The sequence below is a fragment of the Colobus angolensis genome, unplaced genomic scaffold, assembly GCF_000951035.1.
Source record: "Colobus angolensis palliatus isolate OR3802 unplaced genomic scaffold, Cang.pa_1.0 Scaffold20, whole genome shotgun sequence".
NCBI lineage: Eukaryota > Metazoa > Chordata > Mammalia > Primates > Cercopithecidae > Colobus > Colobus angolensis.
In genome coordinates this window covers 10000357-10024426 of record NW_012115155.1, presented here as the reverse complement: position 1 = coordinate 10024426, position 24070 = coordinate 10000357, and the positions used below count along the sequence as shown (strand labels likewise).

The 24070-nt window shown below is 48.7% G+C and overlaps 1 protein-coding gene across 1 annotated transcript in view; it reads right to left on the bottom strand.

The window, feature by feature from the left end:
* The window catches only part of MYO7B (myosin VIIB), a 78923-nt gene that overhangs the window by 25078 nt on the left and 29775 nt on the right, over positions 1-24070 (bottom strand). The window contains exons 14-23 of the mRNA XM_011941676.1: positions 23231-23394; positions 21938-22075; positions 19195-19347; positions 18544-18642; positions 15711-15805; positions 6157-6241; positions 4649-4867; positions 3209-3379; positions 2379-2588; positions 2081-2245 (exon numbers count right to left, since the gene is read on the bottom strand). Coding sequence (XP_011797066.1) covers positions 2081-2245; positions 2379-2588; positions 3209-3379; positions 4649-4867; positions 6157-6241; positions 15711-15805; positions 18544-18642; positions 19195-19347; positions 21938-22075; positions 23231-23394 — 1499 coding nt within the window. The remainder of the gene's footprint in view (positions 1-2080; positions 2246-2378; positions 2589-3208; positions 3380-4648; positions 4868-6156; positions 6242-15710; positions 15806-18543; positions 18643-19194; positions 19348-21937; positions 22076-23230; positions 23395-24070) is intronic.

The window sequence follows — 24070 nt, the reverse complement described above, 5'->3', positions numbered from 1 at the left end:
GGTGGAGCTTTGTCACACACACAGGTGCATGTCCCATCCTCACTTCCAGGTGTGGAATCAGAGGCTCAGGGAAGGCAAGAGACTGGATAAAAGCTGCTCAGTGGGTCACCAGTCCCCAGGGAGGGGCTCAGGGCTGTTCTGATCCCAAAGCTTGTGCCTCTCCCCAGTAAACCCCTGGGAGGTGGGACTGGGTCTGCACACAGGTGCTTAGGAGAGCCCCAGGCCATGGTCATTCTCAGTAAAGATGGCAGATGAAGCAGGATGTCCTGCCACTGCAAGGTGTTCTGCAGGGGGTCCGAAGAGCCAGGGTTGAGAGGCCGAGTGGGAGGGAGGGACTGGCTGTCAGCCACTATGATCTGTTGCTCTCCTTAGGCAGAGGCCACCCCTTCTCATGATGGTGTCATGAGAAGAATTTGCTGCCAAACTTGGAGCTCAGTGTGGGACTGAGCTTGCGGGGGGGTCAGCCTGGTCCAGGGCCAGGCACTAGCTCCTGAGTGCATCAAAGCTGGTTTACCGTGCAGGGGCTGGCCATGAAACACATGAGCTGGCAAAGTCCATGAGGGCAGTGAGGCTTGCTGGGCTCACTGCTCTGTGCCTGGGGCACATCATGGGTACTTAACAAACAGGTGCAGGACAGAAAACCTGAGATCTGACCTCTGGGAAGCCAGTCCTGCTTCCCTCCATGTCCACCCTCCAGAGGTGCTGGTTGGCTGGACTGCCTCCCAGAGTCTTTACTCTGAGTGGCTGCCAGCCTCCAAGGTGGCCCCTGTGATCCCTGTGTCCTGAAATTCCTGCCCTGTGTGGGCCCCTCCCACAGCCACAGGTATGTGACTTCCAAGACTGGACATTTGCACCTTCCTTCTTGCTTTCCTTCTTGGGTCGCTCATGTTGGGGGAAGCCATGTTGTGAGGATGCCCAGGCAGCTTTGTGGAGAGGCCCACGTGACAAGGAACTGAGGCCTCCCACCAACAGCCATGTGAGTGAGCCCTCTTGGGAGCGGCTTCTCCAGCTGTCAAGCTTTCAGATGACACCATCCCCAGGGCACAGCTTGACAGCAACCTCATGAGGGACCTTGAGCTGGAACTATGCAGCTAAGCTGCTCCTGACCCTCAGAAACTGTGTGAGATCATGAACGTGTGCTATTTTAAGCAGTGAGGTTTGGAGGGGTAATTTGTTACACAGCTATAGATATCTGACACACTCTGGCAGAGCCCATACCTCCAGAGATCAAGGAGTCAGGGCTTGGACCTGGGCAGCTTCTCTGTAATTCCGGACAAGGTTGGCCATGTGATGGGGCTGCAGGCTCCTTTAGATTCCTATGCAGTTAGTCTGCACACAGGACCCCACAGGTATTGAGCTAAGTCCCAGCTGGTCACCTGGCACATGGGGCAGTCATGGGCTCCTGCCACTGGCGGGCCACTGAGTGCTGTCATTGCTGTGTAATTCCTTTGGACAGTTCTTGGTTAGTTCCACTAAGATTACAGCATGGAAATGGACCTTAGGAAGGATTTTGATCAAATATGGATGTGAATCAACTTTCATTAGAAGGCAGAGTAGACCACGGGTCAGAAGCTCGGTTTTTGAATTTAGCAGAATGGAGTCAAAGCCCAGGCCCCATACACATGTCCCCTGCAACTGGGGGCAGGTCATTTCAGCTCTTCACTTCTTCAGCTATAAACAAACATAGTCATCCCTACCTTGTAGGGTTGGCCCACCTGGGAACTGAATTAAGAGACGCAGCTGGCACATAGCAGGCTGTCAGTCAATAACATCTGTTATTATTATTGTTATGTGCATCTGAATCTGGCTCAAGTCACACCCAATGCTCAGAGTCTAGGGCACCCTCTCCGTTAATGACTGTATAATTCAAACAGCCCGGGGTGGGGGTTCATGAGCTCCTGAGCATGACTCAAGACTGAAAGCACCCGCACCATGGCCTGGGGGCTGGGTTCAGTGGGTGAGGCTGAGGAGAGGGCTCCAGGTCTTGTCTCTCCGTCCTGTCCAGCTGCCCCAGGGACTGGGTCGCGGTAGGCACCTGGCAGGTGTCGCCCTCCTCTGCCCGCTGCTGCCCCCCACTTGCCTGTGCAAATCTGTGCTGTGGAGCCTGGGCACCGTGCCCCCTGCCCAGCGTGTCATGGATCTGCCGCATCATGGAGCTGCCCTGCTGGCTGCTCCTGGCATACAGCACTGGCTCTGGGAGGTCGCCCATGAACCTCAGGATGACATTCCACACAGTCAGGGCGGCCTGGGGAAACAAGACAGAAGGCCCAGTGGGAACCCATCGGTGAGTCCAGCCCCTTCCTTCTTCCCCTGAGCCATAGCTCAGACCCCAGGCTCAGGGCTGGCCTGAGCCACTAGAAGCCAGTGAACCCTGGTACCAAGCAGTCAGCGTCATCTTCGTGGTAAAGCAGCGGGTATCGGAGGGGCCGCCGGATGTGCGTGTGGCTGGCTGATTTCTGGAAGTAAGTCACAGCGAACTTGGGGAAGGTGTACTCGGCCAGGCCATCCACATCCTCCTCAGGCTCCTCCACCATGGGGACTGTGTCCAGGTCAACCTCAGGCAGCTTCTGGGTCTTTGATTCCAGATCCTGGGGCCATGAGGGAGAACACAGGTCAGTAGGGCTTTCAGATACCAACCAACCTATCAGCTGGCTGTCCAGCAGGCCGGGCAGCACAGGGGCTGTGGCGTTACCCTGCTCCCTCAGGTGCTGGAGACCACCCATCCCCACATTCAGTGGGCTCAGGCGGGCTGCTGTGTGCCAGCCAGCACAGGGCTCTCTACACACCCCACCAGGCAGGGGCAGGGCTCCTCCTGCCCTCTCCCCTCCTGGCCCCATGCTCGGACACTGTCCTCTACCACATGCACCATCCTCACCACAGCTTCCCCAGTCACACTGCAGAGCAGTGGCCTCAAAGGTGCTCTGGAGGTGCCAGGGTGGGGTCAAATATACACGGGGAATGCTGTGAGACGGAGAGCCCAGTAGCACTGGTAGAGAAGGCTGTAGGAAGTCTTGCAGGTGGGAAGCCTGCCTGACTCGAAGACTTTGACCACAGAACCCACGCACGCTCCCCTCTTCCGTGCAGGACCAGCAGGGCTGCAGCACACACTCGGCCACCGCTCTGGCTTCTCAGGGAACTGAGAGGTGGGCTGAGTTCACGGACAGGGCAGGTTTCCTGGGGCAGATTGTGGACACCAGGCTTGTGTTACCTCAAAGCACGGCGGGGCCTGGCCCTCCTGGCCCCCAATCATGGCAGGGAGGAAGCCGAACACCTTCTCTACCATCTCCGTGTCAGTGACCGTGTCGTAGATGGATTTGCGCTTCTTGGCGGGCAGAGCGCCTTGGCTCTTCTGCCCCTCGGCCGGGATGACCAGTGGTGCCTGCATACCCTGTGGGGCAAGTTTACCAAGCAGGGCTCAGGGGGCCCAGCCCTGCCTACCCCACAGGGCAAGCACCTCCCAGAAGCTAAGTAAGCCTCATCCTGCCATCATTTGTCCAAATCAGTATTCTGCTCTGAAACAGTAGATTTTAACAGCCAGGTGGTTGGAGATCAACCAGTCAGCGCTTTCCCTTTCCCAGTGAGAGTCAGAGCTCCGGAGAGGGGAGGTTGCTGGCTTGTCCCTACCCTCAGATGGTCCTTAAGGTACCCCTTCAAACTCCAGGGACTCCCTAGGAACCCAGCTGCACAACCACTGCTCAGGACCACTTGGTCCCTTCATTCAAAGGCATCAAGGGTCCACCAGGACCGGTCCCCAGGGGCTGAAGTAACGAAGTCACAGATCAGATGGCTTTGCCGCCAGCCGGGGGCACGCTGCAGGTGCAGAAGCATGCTCCTGACATGTCTGTGGGTGCATTCTCTCACCTGCCCTGTTCACTGTATTAGCAGTGTGCTCCGTAGACCAGGTTTTTATCCATGGAGCAGAAGTCAATGTCATCCTGGCCCCTTTGCCTTATCACAACTTACAAAGAGCCAAGTATGAAGGTTGAGTCTCAAGTACTTGATGGAGGAAATGGGGTTATTTTCTTGGAGCTGTCCCCCTGCTCCCTGTCCTCCAAGCCCCCCAGACACTCAGCAACTCCCCCTTGGTATTAATATTTCTGTGTCTCCTGAGCTGTCATACACAGCCCAGTAGCCAGGGCACTTTGCTGTCTTCCATGGAACTGGGCCTTTCTCACCTTGTCTGGCTCAGGTTTGTTGCACCTTCCAGGGGACCGACAATCCCTGTCCCAAAACTCATCTCCAAGGTGAAAGGGAGGGGACCTGAGCTCATCTTCCAGGTTCAAGGCTAAGACTATCCCGTTGACCTGCTGCCTCTCGCACCCTATACCCTGCATGCTCCTGGGTGGTGGCCACGGCTCCCCAGCTGTTGCAGAGCCACGTAGGACTGACTGTGAACAGGGAGAGGGGGGCGTGTCTCTTGTGATATCTACATCTCAGTCCAGGTGCCTGCTAACTTGCCTCTTGTGTCCTGTATCCTCGCTGTGCTCTTAAGTAATTGAACAGATTTTAACATCTTGGCTTGTGGCAGGGGATTTTCCAAAGCGCTTCTGGTGAGCTGTCTACACAGCTGCTCGCTCCTTCTTCTTGGCCCTCACCCACCAGGGCCCCAGTCAGCCCCACCTGCCCAAGAGGCCAGGTGACCACCTACATTGGCCTTCCTTTGCTGGAAGTTGCGCCGGGCAGCCATGCCCCTGGCATGGGCCTGAATGACCACCACTGCCCTCCTCTTGGCCTGGACTTGCTGGCGCACCAGGTATCCCCTGCACAGGGCCTGCAGCTGGACCATCCTCTGCCGCATGGCCTGGTACTGCCTCGCCAGCTGCTGGCTCCGGGCAATAGCCTGCAGGCGCTCAAAGCCCACGAGGATCTGTAGAGGCAAGAGGGAGGTGGGCTCAGGGGCGAGAAGAGGGAGGTGGGCTCAGGGGTGAGAAGGCCTTCCCCAGGGAACAGAGAGGGGTGCTCCTCAGGAGATAGTGCAAGATAGATTTACAGTTAGTTTTGTTTTGGCAAAGGGCTGGTGCTAGAATGGTACACACCTATGAACACAAGAATAGTAAGTGAGTTATTGTTTGTAATGTACTTAGACCAGAGCCTGACGTGCAAATAAGTGCTAAATAAGTATGTGTGAAATAGCATAAATAATAAAGTGGCCCCCTTGGGGCCGTGGATGGAGAGAACTGGTGTGGATTTCATGTGGGTGAAATGGGAGAGTGGATTCCTGAGGCCCTGCTGTCCACATCTGCCAGCCAAAGTCAGTTGACTTGTCCATAGGCTAGCGTGCCTGTGCAGAGGCCTGTGGCCACGCAAATCCCTCAGGACATCTTTAAAGTAAAAGTTCAGTAAGAAATGGATGAACGCCATGTCAGTGCCGCAAACATCCCCTGGGCCACAGGAGTCCCTGAGCTTCCTAAAGACCCGCCCAATGGGTTGGTTTAAGAGCTTGGAAGTCACAGTCCCTCATCTGAACCCCAGCTCTACAGTTCACTAGCCTCATGCTCTTGGTGAAACCACTCAGCCCCTCTATGTCTCAGTTCCTTGACGTACAGAGTTGGTTTAACATTAAATAAAATGATGTATGCGAAGCAATAGGCCCCAAGGAACTGCTCCACGCAGGCCAGCTACTATCATGCCCTTGGTGAGCACGGAATGCAGGCGGGCTGGGCCAGTCTTGCTGATGTGATCATTTCACGTCACCACCAGTCACATCCATGACAGAAGCAGCCAAGTGACACAGGCACAGCCATAGTTACTCTAGTTCATTGCTTTGAGCAGATACTCATTAGCAAATGTCCGTGGTTAAGAGAAAAATTAGGAAAAAGTACTCGAAACAAATCAATCCATTTGCTTATTTTGTTGCCTGCAAGTTGGGAAAAGACAGGAGTTATTCAATTCCAGAGCAGGACACCTAGTCTAGCTCTGAAGATATCCCATGTTCTACAAAACATTTTGAAGCCTACAGACCATGGGGCCGGAGATGACGCCGAGAAGAGACTGTATGGGATGCTGAGGGCTGATCATTTTAAATTTGCATGCCACGTCTATAAGTGATTTGATCCTTCCTGCCTGAGGTCTCCCATTCAGAGAAACAAACTTTGCAAATCTGTCTTTTACTGGACAGTTACCCGCGGGCCCAGCTGCCCCAGCGAGTTCTCTCACCAGCTTGAAATTCCTCCTGTTGCAGTAGCCTCTCCACCAGGCCTGCAGGGTCACAGCTGCCCGCCTCTGCCTCAGGAACTCCCTCCTAGAAGGGCAATACAAGCCACACACATGGAATAACCCCAGATGGCTGAAAGCCTCTGGGGCAGAAAAACTGGTTTGCTGCTGTGGAAGGGAAAAAGGATAGTAAAATATTGGGGAAAATGAATACGTACAATCCTTTCTCAAAAGGTGTTACAGACCAAAAGATGCACAGGCAAGTTAGGAACAAAAATATCTGCTATCAGCAACCCAAATTTGTAGAAGATGACAGTCCAGTTTTTTTTTTTTTTTTTAGACGGAGTTTCACTCTTGTTGCTCAGGCTGCAGTGCAATGGCACGATCTCGGCTCACTGCAACCTCTGCCTCCCGGGTTCAAGCAATTCTCCTGACTCCTCAATCTCCCAAATAACGGGGATTACAGGTGTCTGCCACCATGCCTGGCTAATTTTTGTATTTTTAGTAGAGACGGGGTTTCACCATGTTGACCAGGTTGGTCTCAAACTTCTGACCTTAAGTGATCCACCCACCTCGACTTCCCAAAGTGCTGGATTACAGGAGTGAGCCACTGTGTCCTGCCGACAGTCCAGTTTTTTTAAGTTATCAGAAAATTATTCCTCATTCTCTCTACCCCCAAAGAGCTACAAAAGGATAAAACTTACTTCTGCATTTTTGTTGCAGACGCCCCTCCTCTGGCCACTAGCCCAGGGCTGGAGACGGAGAAGAAAATCTGAAAGCTGGGCTCTGGCAAGGCGGAGTCACTCCCAGGCAAGCTCAGTGCATACAGAGCTGCAGGCATGCCTCAGTTTATTATGATGTTACTTTGCTTGATTGCACTTCGCAGATACTATGTTTTTAGAAATTGAAAGTCTGTGGTAGCCGTGTGTTGAGTTAGTCTATTGTTATCATTTTTTCAATAGCATGTGGTCACTTCATGTCTGTATGGCGTTTTGGTAATTCTTGCAATCTTTCAAATTTTTCATTATTATTACATCTGCTATAATGATCTGTGATCTTTAATGTTACAATTGGAATTATTTTGGGGCATCACGAACTGCACCCATATAAGATGGGAAACTTAATAAATGTGTGTGTTCTGACTGCTTCACCAACCAGTAGTGCCCCCATCTCTCTCTGTCTTTTCTCTGTTTCCCTGTTCCCTGAGACACAGCGATATTAAAATTAGGCCAGTTAATAATCCTATTATGGCCTCTAAGTGTTCATGTGAAAGGAAGCATCTCATGTCTCTCACTTTAAATCAAAAGTGAGAAATGATTAAGCTTTGTGAGGAAGGCCCATCCAAAGCTGAGACAGGCCAAAAGCTAGGTCTCTTGCACGAAACAGCCACGTTGTGAATACAAAGGAAAATTCCTGAAGGAAGTTGAAGGTGCCCCTCCAGTGAACACACGAATGATGAGAAAGTGAAACAGCCTTCTTGCTGATATGGAGACAGTTTTCATAGGCTGGATAGAAGATCAAACCAGCCACAACATTTCCTTAAGCCAAAGCCCAATCCAGAGCAAGATCCTAACTATCTTCAATTCTGTGAAGACTGAGAGAGGTGAGGAAGCTGCAGAAGAAAAGTATGAAGCTAGCAAAGTTTGGGTCATGAGGTTTAAGGAAACAAGCCACCTCTATAACATAAAAATGCAAGGTGAAGCAGCAAGTGCTGATGGAGAAGCTGCGGCAAATTATCCAAACAACAGATTTTTTTTTTTTTTTTTTGAGATGGAGTCTCAATCTGTCGCCCAGGCTGGAGTGCAGTGGCACGATCTCAGCTCACTGCAACCTCTGCTTCCCGGGTTCAAGCAATTCTCCTGCCTCAGCCTCCCAAGTAGCTGGGACAACAGGCCCCCACTACCATGCCCGGCTAATTTTTTGTATTTTTAGTAGAGACGGGGTTTCAGCATATTAGCCAGGGTGGTCTCGAACTCCTGACCTTGCGATCCACCGGCCTTGACTTCCCAAAGTGCTGGGATTACAGGTGTGAGCCACCGTGCCCGGCCAACAGATTTTCAATGTAGACAAAATAGCCTTATATTGGAAGAAGATGCCACTAGGACTTTCATAGGTAACAGAGAGGTATAGAGAGGTCAGTGCCTGACTTCAAATCTTTAAAGGACAGGCAGACTCTCTTATTAGTGGATTACGAAGCTGGTGACTTTGCTAATTGCTGAAGCCAATGCTAATTGACCACTCTGAAAATCCTAGGGCCCTTAACAATCATGTTAAAGCTACTCTGCCTGTAATTTAGAAGTGAAACAACAAAGCCTGGGTGACAGCACATCTATTTATAGCATGGTTTACTGAATATTTTAAGGTCACCATTGAGACCTACTGCTCAGAAAAAAAAGATTTCTTTCAAAATATTACCACTCATTGACAATTCACCCAGCCACCCAAGAACTCTGATGAAGACATACAAGGAGATTAATGTTTTTATGCCTGTGAACAAAAGCATCCATTCTGCAGTCCATGGATCAAAGGGTAATTCAGACTGTCAAGTCTTATTTAAGAAATAAATGCCATAATGCTATAGCTGCCATAGATAGTAATTCTTCTAATAGATCTGGGCAAAGTCAATTGAAAATCTTCTGGAAAGCTTTCACCATTCTAGATGCCACTAAGAACATTCATGATTCAGGAGAGGAGGTCAAACTATCAACATTAACAGGAATTTAGAAGTTGATTCCAATCCTCATGAATGACTTTGAGGGGTTAAGAATTCAGTGGAGGAAGAAACAGCGTATGTAGTGGGAATAGCAAGAGAATTAGAATTAGAAGTGGAGCCTGCAGATGTGGCTGATTTGCTGCAATCTCATGACAAAACTTGAATGGATTAGGAGTTGCTTTTTTTTTTGAGACAAGGTCTCACTCCGTTGCCTAGGCTGGAGTACAGTGGTGCAATCTCGGCTCACTGCAACTTTCACCTCCCAGGCTCAAGTAATCCTCCCACCTCAACCTCCTGAGTAGCTGGAACTACAGGCGCACATCACCATGCCTGGCTAATTTTTTGTATTTTTAGTAGAGATGAGGTTTCACCATGTTGCTCAGGCTGGTCTTGAACTCCTGGGCTCAAGTAATCCACCTGCCTCCGCCTCTCACAGTGCTGGGATTACAGGTATGAATCATCTTGCCCAGCCAGGAGTTTCTTCTTACAGATGATCAAAGAAAGTGTTGTTGTTGTTGTTCCCTTTCTATGTTTTCTTTTTTGGAGACAGGGTCTCACTCTGTAATCTGGGCTGGAATGCAGTGGCGCCATCAGAGCTCACCATAACTTTGAACTCCTAGCCTCAAGGATCCTTCCACTTCAGCCTCCCAAAATAGCTGACTACAGGCATGCACCACCATGCCCAGATATTTTTGTATTTTTCTTTTGTAGAGACGAGTTCTCACTACATTGACCAGGCTGGTTTTGAACTGCTGGCCTCAAGTGATCCTCCTGCCTTGGCCTCCCCAAATGCTGGGATTACAGGTATGAGCCACTGTGCCTGGCCAACACTTTTTGATGTCACTCTACATGTATGTAGAGAAAATATTTAAGAAAATTGTATTACACACGAGAGAAGGTAAATGGACATAAAAGGGGGTAAAGTTTCTATACTTCACTGGAAGTGGTAAAATGATGACAGCAGTAGATACCTTCTGTCTGTATGTGTATAATATGTGTATGATACCTAATGCAACCACGTTACAAAGCTATAAAAAAGACATATACTCTAACACATTGCAGATAAATCAAAATGAAATACTTAAAAAATTTTAAGTAAGTCATAGAAAGGCAGGAAAAAGAAAACATACAAACGCAAAGGAGAGAGGAAAAAAATAGCAAACAAAAAATAAAATGGCAGACTTGAGCTCTAACATGAATAGTTACCTTAAATGCAAAAGGCCTAAATACAGTAGGTCCTCAATGTTGTTGATACCTTCTTAGAAACAGACTTTGAGTGAGACGATATGTGATGGAACCAACTGTTTTCTCATCAACATTGTAATGAAACCACACTGAAGGGAACAATGATATTCAAACACCTGCTGTATATTCTTGGAAAGTCATAGCTTCCAAGAATCTGTTGATGATGTTAAGGAAGAATTTAATGTATGCCAGTGACATACATTGGCAGAAATTGGCAGAATGGATTGAAAAACATGACCCAATTACATACTGTCTATGGGAAACTCACTTAACACATAGTTATATAGCTAGGCTGAAAGTAAAAGGATGAAAAATACAGATCATGTAAACAGTAATCAAAACAGGAGTGGCTATATTAATACCAGATAAAGTAGACTTCAGAGCAAAGGAGATAACCACAGACAGGGAAGGATATCACATGATAATAAAAAGCACATCCACCAAGACATAGCAATCCTAATCGTGTATTCACCAAACAACAGAGCTGCAAAATATGTGAAGCAAAAATGATAAAACTGAAATGGAAAACGCAAGTCCACAATCATAATTAGAGACTCTCAACAACTGATAAAACACATAGACAGAAAATCAGCAATAATATAGACTTCAACACCACTATCAACCAACAAGATCTAATTGACATTTTTCAGAGCACACTACCGAATTAACAGCAAAATATATGTTCTTTCCAAGTGCCCTTAGAATATATACCAGGAGAGGAGACATATCTTGGGCCACAAAGGAAACTTCAACATACTTAATAGAACTTAATTCATACAGAGTGTGTCTCTTACCATAGTGAAATCAAACTAGAAGTCAAAGACAAAATGATAACAGGAAACTCTCTAAACACTGAAAACTAAACAACATACTTCTAAATTTTCGCAGAGGAAATTTCAAGGAAAATTTAATTTTTTTCTGAATGAAAGTCAATGAAATTGAATGAACTAAATGAAAGTATAACGTGAACATTTGTGAAACACAGCTAAAGCAGTGATAAGACGGAGATTTATATCACTCGACATTAGAAAAGAGGAAAAGCCTTGAATTAATAATCTAATCTCCTGCCTCAAGAATCTAGAGGAAGAAGGGTAAAATACACTCAAAGTTGGAAGGATGAAAATAATAAAAGAGCAGAAATTAAGGAAATTAAAAATAAAAAATTAGAGAAGAAGTAATGAAACTAAAGCCTGATTCTTTGAAAAGGACAAGAATTTTTTTTTTGTTTGTTTGAGACAAAATCTTACTCTTGTTGCCCAGGCTGAAGTGCAATGGCATGATCTCGGCTCACCACTACCTTCACCTCCCAGGTTCAAGCAATTCTCCTGCCTCAGCCTCCCGAGTAGCTGAGATTACAGGCACCTGCCACCACGCCCAGCTAATTTTTGTATTTTTAGTAGAGACGGGGTTTTGCCATGTTGGCCAGGCTGTCTCAATCTCCTGACCTCAAGTGATCTGCCTGCCTCGGCCTCAAAAGTGCTGGGATTACAGGTGTGAGCCACCGTGCCCGGCCAGGACAAGAATATTAACAAATCTTTAGCAAGACTGACAAAGAAAAAAAGGGGAAGACATAAATTGCAAATATCAGGAATGACACAGGGGATATCATTACAGAGTCTGCAGCTATCAAGAGGATAATAATGGAACACTATGAACAAATTGACGTACGCACATTTGACAACTTAGATAACATGGACTAGTTCCTCAGCAAGCACAAATTACCACAACTCACTCAATATAAAATAATTTGAATCATTCCTATAACTATTAAATAAATTGAATTTATAATTTAAAACTCCCTATAAAATTCCCAGGCCAAGATATTTTCACTGGAGATTTCTGCCATTTAAAGAAAAATTCACATCAATTCTACATAATTTATTCCAGAAAACAGAAGAGGAAACACTTCCTAATTCATTTTATGAAGCTAGTGTTACTCTGATACTAAAATCAGACAAGACAAAAGAAAAAAAAATCCTCAGACCTCATGAATACAGATGCAAAACTCCTTAATGAAACATTAACAAACAGCATTCAGCAACATCAAAAAGAATTATACTCTAGGACCGAGTGGAGTTTCCTCCAGGGATGCGAAGCTGGTTCAATATTTAAAAATCAGGAAACGTAACTCACCACATTAAAAGGCTAAATGAGAAAAATCACATATCATTATCAACTGATGCAGAAAAAAAAATTGACATTCAACACTTGTTCGTGATAAAAACTCCCAGAAAACTAGGAGTATGGGAAGCTTCCTTGACTTGAGAAAGGGCATCAATGAAAAACCTACAGCTAACATTATATACACACACACACATATACATTTTTTTTTCAGACAGAGTCTCACTCTATCGCCCAGGCTGGGGTGCAGTGGTGCAATCTCGGCTCACCGCAAGCTCCGCCTGCTGGGTTCACGCCATTCTCCTGCCTCAGCCTCCCGAGTAGCTGGGACCACAGGTGCCCACCATCACGCCTGGCTAATTTTTTCTTTTTTTAGTAGAGATGGGGTTTCACAGTGCTAGCCAGATGGTCTCAATCTCCTGACCTCGTGATTTGCCCGCCTCAGCCTTAACATTATATTTAATGGTTAAAGTCTGAGTGTTTTCCCCCTAAGATAAAGGACTAAGCAAATATATCTGTTCTCACCACCTGAATAATACTGGATGTTCTGGCCACTGCAATAGGCAAGAAAAGGAAATAAAAGACATATGGATTGGGAAAAGAAAAAGATAGAAAGCTGCCCCTATTTGCAGATGACAAGATGATCTACATAGAAAATTCTAAGGAATTTATAAAAAGTGAACTCAGCAAGGCTGCAGGATATGAAGTCAACACACAAAAATCCAACATATTTCTATTTGCTAGCAATGAATATGCCAATGTCAAAATTAAAAATACAGTACCATTTACAATTACTAAAAATAATGTAAATCTAATAAAACATGTATAGGGTTTGTATGCTAAAAACTACAAAACACGGATGCATGAAATCAAATAATATCTAAATAAATGGAGCTACATATTAATTTTCAAATTGCTATACAAGCCTATTACTATCAACAATCCCAGCAAGGTTTTGTTTGTAGATATAGACAAGATTATTTTTATATGTACATGGAAATGCAAAGGAACTAGAATAACTAAAACACTTTTGCAGAAGAAAAGTGGGAAGAATTAGTCTACACAGCTTTAAGACTTATTATATAACTACGATAAACAAGATGCTGTGGCATTGTGGAGGGATAGAGTCATCGACCAATGGAATGGGATACAGAACCTAGAAATAGACCTACACGACTATGTTTTGATAAAGATGTAAAAGCAATTCACTGACGGAAGGATAGACTTTTTTAAATGAATAATACTGGGGAGACAACCATAGGAAAAAAATTTAAAAGAACATTGACCTAAGTGTCAGGCTGTATACAAAAATTAATTCAAAATGGGCATGTATCATGGACCTACATGTAACATATTTAAAACTATAAAAACTTTTAGAAAAACACAAAAGAAAATCTTGACAAAGAGTTCTTAGACTCAGCACTAAAAGCAAGATCCATGAAAGAGAACTTTGACAATTAGACTTTACCAAAATTAAAAAACTTTCGCTCTGCAAAGCTCTCTTAAGAGGATGAAGAGACAACCTACAGACTGGGAGAAAATATTCACAAACCACATAGCTGACAGAGGACTAGTATCTAGAATATATAAAGAACTCTCAAAACTCATCAAAGACTCCAATTAGAAAACAGGCAAGCAACATGCAGAGACGGGTCATCAAAGAGGGGACACACACATGACAAGCACACACAAAGGTGTTCCACATCGGGAAATGTTAAGGACAGCCACAATGAGAGATCATCGCAGACCTATCAGAAGGGCTAAAATAAACAATGACAACGTCAAATACTGGTGAGGATGCAGGGGCACCGAGTCAGCCAGGCATTGCTGGTGAGAATGTAAAACGGTACAGCCACTCTTGAAAACAGTTTGGCAGTTTCTGAAAAAACAAAACTTGTAACCACTGTATGACTCAGTAACTGCACTCCTGGGCGTACATCCCAGAGAAATGGCAACTGATGTTCTCACAAAAACCTCATAAATGCTCATAACAGCTTTATTCATCAAAGCCAAAAACTGGAAACAGCCCAGATGTCCTTCTTTAACCAGGTGAATGGTTAAACAAACTGTGGTGTATCCATCCCATAGAACACTACCCAGCAATAAAACGTAACAAAATATTGGCTGGGCGCAGTGGCTCACACCTGTAATCCCAGCACTTTGAGAGACTGAGGCGGGCGGATCACTTGAGGCCAGGAGTTTGAGACCAGTCTGGGTAACATAGCAAAACCCCGCCTCTACAAAAAATACAATAATCAGCCGGGCATGGTGGCAGGCGCCTGTAGTCCCAGCTACTTTGGAGGCTGAGGTCGGAGGATAGCTTGAGCCTGGAAAGCAGAGGTTGCAGTGAGCCAAGATTGTGCCACTGCACTCCAGCCTGGTTGACTGAGCAAGACTTTGTCTCAAATAAATAAATAAATAAATAAATAAAAATATTAATGCAAGCAATAACCTGGATGAAATTTCCAGAGAAACATGCCAAGTGAAAAAAGCCCACCCCAGGCTGCATGTTGTATAATTCCATGTATATAACATTTGTGCAATGACAACATTCTAGAAATGTAGAACAGGTTAGAGGTTGCCGGGGTTAAGCAGGGCTGGGGATGGGGGGCACGGGTGGTAAGACGTTTTCACTGGGGGAAATGGGTGAAGAGTATATGGCGATATCTCATATTGTTTCTTATGACTGCATGTAAATCTACAATAATCTCAAAACAAAAAGCTTAATTTAAAATGTTAAATGTAAAATGTTAAAATGTTGGGAGTCGGTGGGGGCAGCCTGCCTGGCCTCCGACCACGTGGGTCTGTTTGGTCAGATGCGGTCTGTTGTCCTGAGATCAGCAGCACCAGAGGCTGGCCCTGAGCCGGCCTCCGGCTTCGCAGCAGCAGAGCTGCCTCTCTAGCTGTGGGCCCTAGCTCCCGGCTCCCTGCCCTGCTCGGTGCCCCCTCATTCTCTGTTTCTGGGGCTGGCTGTCTTCTCCCACGTTCTCATGCCTGGGTTTCCAGCCCTTGCTATGGTGGCTCAGGAACCCAGGCGAGGGTGGGGCAAGGCAGCAGCGCTGCTGATCCACTGATCCTGGATTACAACTCAGGCGGTACCCTCTTACTGAGCAGGGAACGCAGGCAAGCCATGCGTTCTTTTCCCTCCAAAAGCAAATTGCCTCACAACCCAAACCCATACACTTTGACATAATTGAAGTGGAACGTCAAACCCTGGTTGAGAGCAGGGCTGGCCCTTCATTCGGCTCCCGTCTCTTGCATATGGAGTGTTTTTTGTTTTTTCCAAACATTCCAATAATGTATCCAAATTCTCTGGCCAACACAGGTTGCAGTGTCCCTGGTTGGAAGACATTGGAAGATCTCAGTTCCCCAGGGAGGGCCCAGCAGGAACATGGGATCCTGGTTTGTGGGCTGCAGGTCTGTGTGGGGACACTGTGGGCAGGAGTGGGCTGGATGGGCCTTGGGGCAGGGCCGGCACCTGTATCTGTAGCCCCGCAGGACTCTCTGGATGCTGAGCGCCGCTCTGTCCAGCACCTGGCTTCTCTGTACCTCCAGCAGAGTGTCCTGACGATCCTGGAACAGGAGAGACGCCGTCACCAGGCTGCTCACCCTCACCCCACAGCCCCTGCCTGGGCCTGGGCTCTGTCTCCCAAAGGTAGCATCTCTCAGACTTCTCCCAGGAGGGCAGGCCAAAGAAGGGGGCCTTCAAAGTGACCTTCATGTTGCTCAGAGACAGGAGCTGCAACCGTACCTCCCACCCCAATCCAAGAACTTCCCACATTAGCTCTTTCTTCTTGCTAATTCAATCTGGCATCCTTCATTTCTGCTCTGAAGAATTCAAGAGGGGGCACAAAATTTTCCTGAAGTTGTGTTTTATCTCCCAAAATTCATGTGACATTTGCATTCAACCGTGTAAAAGCCCCATGCTTGTTTCAATATAAAAATGTTTCCCTCAATAATAGTGGGAGATTTTAACACCCCACTGTTAATATTAGACAGATCATCGAGACAGAAAATTAACAAAGATATTTAGGACTTGAACTCAGCTCTGGATCAAGTGGACCTGATAGATATCTACAGAACTCTCCACCCCAAAACAGAGTACACATTCTTCTCGGTGCCACATGGCACTTACTCTAAAATTGATCACATAATCAGAAGTAAAACACCCTCAGCAAATGCAAAAGAACTGAAATCACAACAGTCTCTCAGACCACAGTGCAATCAAATTAGAACTCAGGATTAAGAAACTCACTCAAAACCACACAACTACATAGAAATTGAACAACCTGCTCCTGAATGACTCCTGGGTAAATAATGAAATTAAGGCAGAAATCAAGAAGTTCTTTGAAACCAATTAGAACAAAGAGACAACGTACCAGAATCTCTGGGACACAGCTAAAGCAGTGTTAAGAGAGAAATTATAGCACTAAATGCCCACCTTGGAAAGCTAGAAAGATCTCAAATCGACACCCTGACATCACAACTAAAATAACCAGAGAACAAAGAGCAAACAAATTTCAAAACTAGCAGAAGATAATAAATAACCAAGATCAGAGCAGAACTGAAGGAGACAGAGATATGAAAAACTTCAAAAAATCACTGAGTCCAGGAGCTGGTTTTTTTTTTTTGAAAAAAGTAATAAAATAGATAGACCACTACCTAGACTAAAAAAGAAGAAAAGAGAGAAGAATCCAATAGACATAATACAAAATGATAAAGGGGATATCACTACTGAGCCCATGGAAATACAAACCACCAGAGAATAGTATAAAAACCTCTATGCAAATAAACTAGAAAATCTAGAAGAAATGGATAAATTCCTGGACACATACACCCTCCCAAGACTGAACCAGGAAGAAGTTGAATCCCTGAATAGATCAGTAACAAGTTCTGAAATTAAGGTAATAATAAATAGCCTACCAACCAAAAAAAGCCCAGGACCAGATGGATTTACAGCTGAATTCTACCAGAAGTACAAAGAGGAGCTGATACCTTTTTTTTTTTTTTTTGAAACTATTCCAAACAATTGAAAAGGAGGGACTCCTCCCTGACTCTCTATGAGGCCAGCATCATCCTGATACCAAAACCTGGCAGAGATACGACAAAAGAAGAAAACTTCAGGCCAATATTCCTGATGAACATCGATGCAAAAATTCTCCATAAAATACTGGCAAACTGAATTCAGCAGCACATCAAAAAGCTTATCCACCACGATCAAGTTGGTTTCATCCCCACAATGCAAGGCTGGTTCAACATATGCAAATCAATAAACATAATTCACCACATAAACAAATCTAAAGACAAAAACCACATGATTATCTCAATAGATGCAGAAAAGGCCTTTGATAAAATTCAACATCGCTTTATGTTAAAAAAAAAACTCTCAATAAACTAGGTATTGAAGGAACACACCTCAAAATAATAAGAGCCATTTATGACAAACCCACAGAGCCCTGAGATGGTCCCTCTGCTGGCCTTGCCTACCCCACTAAATTGGAAGCCACTCGGTTTCTTCCCTGCGCATCTTAGCCTCTGAGCCCCAGCACAGCCTGACTATTGCACAGTCAAATGGACAGACAGACTGATTGGAGGGCTGGGGCCAGGAGGTCCCTCTGAGGACGCATGCGGGCAGGTGGGCAGGCACTATGGGGGAAGAGGAAGGGGCAGCAGGGATGGGTGGGGGCTCGGGCGAGCTGGCAAAGTGTCCTCCCAGCTCTGCTCCCAGCTCTTCCTCTTCCCTCTCACTGTGCTGGCCCGCCAAGGCTTAGAAGGCTAGGGGACATGGAGGTTCCTTCCTCAGTGGTTGTGACCCAAAGGGCACTTCTGGAAGGCCCCGAAGCTTCCTTTGTGTGACTTCAGCTCCCTGTGCGTTTTGGGGGAGGCAGGTGGTGGTGGTGATGCTTGCACAAGTCTCCTAAGGACAAGTCACTTTGTGGAGAGTTGACACACAGCACTCTTCCACTAAAGCAGTAGCCCTCCAGGCTCTGCAGAAGCTGGGCCTCCCCAGTGTAGGGAAGCCTGCATGGCAGGATGTGGCTCCCAGCATAATGGAGGCAGGTCTCAGGACACCAGCAGACCGCCCTGAGCTCCTGGGTGCTGCCCTGTGGCTGACGGCGCCTCCTCTGCACCCTCAGGCCTTGCCCCTCTGAGAAGCCTCCTGGGCTTCCACAGGCTGGGCTGGCCCTCCTCAGTCCCCTCACCACTACCTCATTGTCCCCTAGCGTGACGTTCTACATCCAGGGGTGCCCTGAGGGTGGGGACCAGGAGCTAAAGGAGGCCAAAGGCCGGCTGGTTCCTGGGGGTCTCACCTTCAGGAAAATTTTGGTCTTCCCCACTTTCCAGTCTTTGTCTGTCCGCAGCCACATGTCAGCGATGCCCAGGGTCATTTGGCGGAACTTGCCTTGCAGCTGCCAAGACCAAAGGGGGCTGCAGTTGGGATAGAGGGCAGAGACCCCTCGGCGGCCCTCTGGGGGTGGAGTCTCCCTCCTCCTCCCACAGGCTCCCCCATCAGGGGCTGCCCGTGCCCCAGCCCAGGCACAGGCACAATGGGAACCTCGAACAGGGGTTGGAGTGAGGAGGGAACTCGGGGCCTGGGGCCTCCATGTGTTGTGGGACGCTCGGCCCAAGCCAGGCCCAGCCTCAGGATGGCTGAGTTCCAGATCAGACAGGAACCAGTAGCTTTCTAGCCACACCTCGGCTCGCCCACGCGGTAGGAGAGAACGTGTCTACTGTACAACCACAGACATGGTCCAGAAGGAACCGCTGCGGCCGCCAGCTCTCCCGGACCCCAGGGAAAGCCCCTCACTTCCGTGGCGCTGGGAGAGGGACAGGGCAGGGCGGGAGGAGGAGAGAGGGAGGAAGGACAGGGCTCATCGCAAGGCTGGGGCCGGGGAGGGCAGCGGGAGGCCGAGGGGAAGGCCGTGGATGGACAGCGGTGGCCGTCCCCGAGGGGCGCTGACCTGCATCCGCACGGCGCTGGGCAGCAGCACGCCGAACCTCTGCGAGAACTCTTCGAACGCGTAGCGGATGGGGAAGCCGGACTTGCGGATGCGCACGGTCTCCAGCATGCCCGAGTACCGCAGCTGCCGCAGACACAGCTCCCGGTCGAACAGCTGTGGGCGGACGCGGGGTGCTGACCCGGTGCAAGCCCCCCTTTGCAGGCACCCCCCTTCCCGGCACCCCGCCATCGGGCACGGGCCCATAGCCAGAGGTCAGTGTGTCCAGCCCCTCGCCCCGCCCGCCCCCACTGTCCTCCAGAGATGGAAAAACTAAGCAAATGCGACTTCAGTAAGGCTACCTTTTGAAGAGAGTAGTGCAAGTAGTTGAAAACCCCATAGAGTTGTCAAGGAGATAAAAGTCGATAGCAGTGGAAACTGTGGCACCCACAGAAACACAATACTCCCATCACTCTCAACTACCCGAAGCGCTGAGTGTAAACGTCCTCTGTACATGGCCAGTTTAAAATGCTCTTTTTTTTAAAGTTTTATTTATTTATTTACTTTTTTGAGATGGAGTCTTGTTCTGTCGCCCAGGCTGGAGTGCAGTGGCACGATCTCGGCTCACTGCAACCTCTGCCTCCTGGGTGCAGGCGATTCTCCTGCCTCAGCCTCCTGAGTAGCTGGGATTACAGGCGTGTGGCACCACGCTGGGATAAGTTTTGTATTTTTAGTTAAAGACGGAGTTTCACCATGTTGGCCAGGCTGGTCACCAATTCCTGAGCTTAAATGGTCCGTCCGCCTTGGTGTCCCAGAGTGTTAGGATTACAGGCCTGAGCCACCGCGCCTGGCCCAGTTAAAAACGTTTTTAAGCGCCCCTTGCCTACATAGGTCAGGGTGGAAACCTGCCCCGTAGGCACTTAGAGTTTCACGGTGCCTCCCGCACAATAGTTAAATGAAAAAATAAATCTACTCAGAGGCAGAAAATATCCTCATCAACTTAGTCTCTCCCTCCCAGGAGATGGAGGTCAGAGTGAGACCTGGAGTGAGGGCCGGGAGGGGGTGTGCGGGGCAGTGGAGGGCCCTTGGCCCCAGGGAGCTCAGCCGTCTTTTGCTTGGAGGCGAGTGTGACCGGCAGAGAAATGGCATGATGTCCTTCCCTGGGGTGTCAGGCTTCAGCAGGCGTTCCAAGACTCTGCCATGGCTTGGATTCCAGAGAGCCCCCTCCACCTACAAGCCAGGAGTCTCTGAGGGACCCTGGGGAACGCCCTCTGATCCCGCAAGCCCACCAGCGGGCACTGTTACCCTACCTGCAGGGCCACAGCGCCAACTGCTGGTGGGGTCCAGGCCACACTGCGCTTAGCCTGGGGTAAGTGTTCAGCTGCGCTTCACTGAGGATTTCCTAAGGGCCTGGCGTTTCTCACTCAATCTTTACAACAGCCCTGCCTGGTGTGGGTGATTGGCTCCAATTTAAAGATGAGGTGCCTGAGGCACAGGGTCACGCTTCTAAGGGGCTGAACCTGGGTTTGAACCCTGAGCCTATCTGGGCTTCCCCTACATACCACACAGCAGGGCAGCTGCCACCAATGAGAGGCAGAGGCACTCTCAACCCCTGAGCTTCAGCCTCAGGCCTGCCGGCCTGTCCTACAGCTCCCAGCTCCCAAGGTCGGCAGGGTGGGAACGAGCCAGGGGTCTCTGGGAGCCCAGCTACTTCTCCCAGCAGTTAAGGAACAAGACAGGTTATCTCACATCTGCCTATTGTGCCTTCAAGGAAGATGTAACCTAGATTTCATAAGGCAAGCCCCATTTAATTTTTTTAGAGACAGGGTCTTGCTTTGTCACCCAGGCTGAAGTGTAGTGGTGTGATCATAGCTCACTGCAGCCTCGACCTCCTGGGCTCAAGTGATCCTCCTCCCTTAGCCTCCTGAGTAACTGAGACTACAGGCACATACCACCATACCTAGCTAATTTTTATACTTTTAAAATTTTGCAGAGATAAGGTCTTGCTATGTTGCCCAGGCTGGCCTCAAGCAATCCTCCGGCCTCAGCCTCACAAAGTGCTGGGATTACAAGCATGAGCTACTACACCCAGATCAAACTTAATTTCACATAGTTTTATCCTTTCCAAAAAGGCATTTAATTTCATGTAATATTTTTATTCCCTTATGGGGATAAAAACCATTTTATATTGTTTCAGTTGATGTCTCCTAGTTTGGAGAATCCCTGCATATGCAGCCTCTGGGTGAGACTCCCCAGCCAGTGGAGCAGGGACTTCCTTATGGGCGGGGAGTAGGCTGTCACCCCCTCACCATCTCACACAGGTAAAGATGACTTTCTGCAGGGCTTGGTGAAAAGAGTGGTGTCAGCCTCTGAAGTCCTACTACTGATTGCTGCCTTTGTTGAGTGTGGTTTACATGTGCTGCAAACCTCATGTCCAACCCTCAGTGCCTTCCTGCAGGCAGGAGCAAGTCTGACTTTACAAAAGGAAAAACTGAGGCTCACAGCAGCAAAGAGCCAGGCCAAGAACGCACAGAAGATGCATGGTGGAGCTAAGGGAACTGAGGGCTCAGCAACCCAAAGCCCTGCAGGTCACTGACCTTCACATGACCTAGACCGGTCGCCTTACCCCAGTGTACTTATCTGTAAGGTAGGGGCAGTAACAGCTCTAACACTAGCCAGGCCCTGGCAGAGGGAGTGACCACAACCCTAGAGGGCATCAGCCTCCTCCTCCTCCCTCCTTTACTGTGTCCCAGCCTCCTGTCATTACCAGCGGCTTCTTATATTCATTAGGTTTGATGCAGCGGATGAAGTAAGGCTGGCAGTTGGTCAGAATTTTCATCAGCTGGTCCAGAGACTGTTTGAACTGGCCTGCTAAGGTGGAGGGCCGTTTATTTGAGTCTGCAGACTGTGAATGGAAGCACAAAGCACAGGTGGGTCTCAGGAGCCATGTCCTGGGACAGCTGACCCCATAGTCCAGCAAGGGCTGCTGCCAAGGCCCCACAGGTGGAGTGGTGCCTCTACCTGGTCAAGAACCCACCCACCCACCCATCTATCCATCCACCCACTCATTCACCCATCCAGTCACACACCCATCCTCTCACCCATCCATCCACCTGCCTACCACCCTTCCACCCACCTACCCAACACCCATCCACCCACTCACCCATTCATCTACCCACCCACCCATGCATCCATCCATTCACCCATCCACCCACCCATCCATCCATCCACTCACCCATCCACACAGCCACCCACCCATCCATCTATCCATCCACCCACCCACCCATCCACCCACTCATCTACCCACCCGTCCATCCATCCATCCACTCACTCACCCACCCACACAGCCACCTGCCCATCCATCTGTCTATCCATCCACTCACCCATCCATCCACCCACCCACCCATGCACCTATCCATTTACCCATCCACTCACCCATCCATCCATCCACTCACCCATCCACACAGCCACCCACCCATCCATCTATCCATCCACCCACCCATCCATCCATCCACTCACCCACCCACACAGCCACCTGCCCATCTGTCTATCCATCCACCCACTCACCCATCCACCCACCCATCCACCCACCCATCCACCCATCCCACGTGCCCATCCAACTATCCTTCCACCCATCCATCCATCCACCCACCCATCCATCCATCCACTCACCCATCCACACAGCCACCCCACCATCCATCCATCCACTCATCCATCCATCCATCCATCCACCCCACCATCCACACACCCATTCACTCATCCACTCACCCACCCATCCATCCACCCACCCACTCACCCATCCACCCACTCACCCATCCATCCACCCACCCACTACCCATCCACCCACTCACCCATCTATCCACCCACCCACCCATTCACCCATCCATTTACCTATCCACCCACGCATCCATCCATCCGTCCATCCATCCATTGCAGGTTTCCCAAGTGCCTGCTGCATGCTGGGGACCCACAGGTGATTAAAACAGACTTTCCTGTACATGTCTGTCTGGCCTTGTAGCCATCAGGGGTGAGAGACCCAGGAGGGTGCCTGGGAGCCCACCTTGAAGAGATGGTTTCCTGCCTTTGCCCGGCGGATGGTCCCATGGCCCAGCCTGGTCTCTGCTGACTCCAGGTTGAATAGCTCCCTCAGAAACTTGTTTTTGGAGGAGTAAACCACGGTGAGGATATCTGTGCTCAGCACATCTCGGTTTTTCTCCAGGAAGCCTGTGGGGACACAGGGCCCACCCAGCATCCCAGCTCAGCCATCACTGCCCACCCGTGGGGAAGAAAAGGGCAGCGGGGGGGAATACAGGATGCCTAGAGGAACCCCCTCCTACACAGGCCCCACTAAGGCCATGCTCTGCACCCCTCTAGCCAGGCATGGCCCCCACCATCTACCCAGCACAAAGTAACTCCTCCCATCTAAACTCTGGACCCCCAAAATTCCCATTCCCACTCCAGCCCCCTTGTCTAAGCTGCCACCGTCCTCCTGTCTCTGGGCAGATCTTGCTAGGGCTAAGGCTCCTTCGGGCTGAAAATAGATGAAGCCTCCAATAATAGGAGAAAGGCAGTGTCATGGGCTAAATTGTGTCCCCTAAAATTCATATGTTGCTGTCCTAACACCCTATACATCAGAACATGACTGTGTGTGGACATAGGGCCTTTAAAGAGGGGATTAAAGTAAAATGAGGTCATTAGGATGGACCCTAATCTGGTATGACTAGTGTCATTATAAGAAGGGAGATGAGGCCGGGCACAGTGGCTCACACTTGTAATCCCAGTGCGTTGGGAGGCTGAGGCAGGTGGATCATGAGGTCAGGAGTTTGAGACCAGCCTGACCAACATGGTGAAACCCTGTCTCTACTAAAAATACAAAAATTAGCCAGGCGTGGTGGTGCAT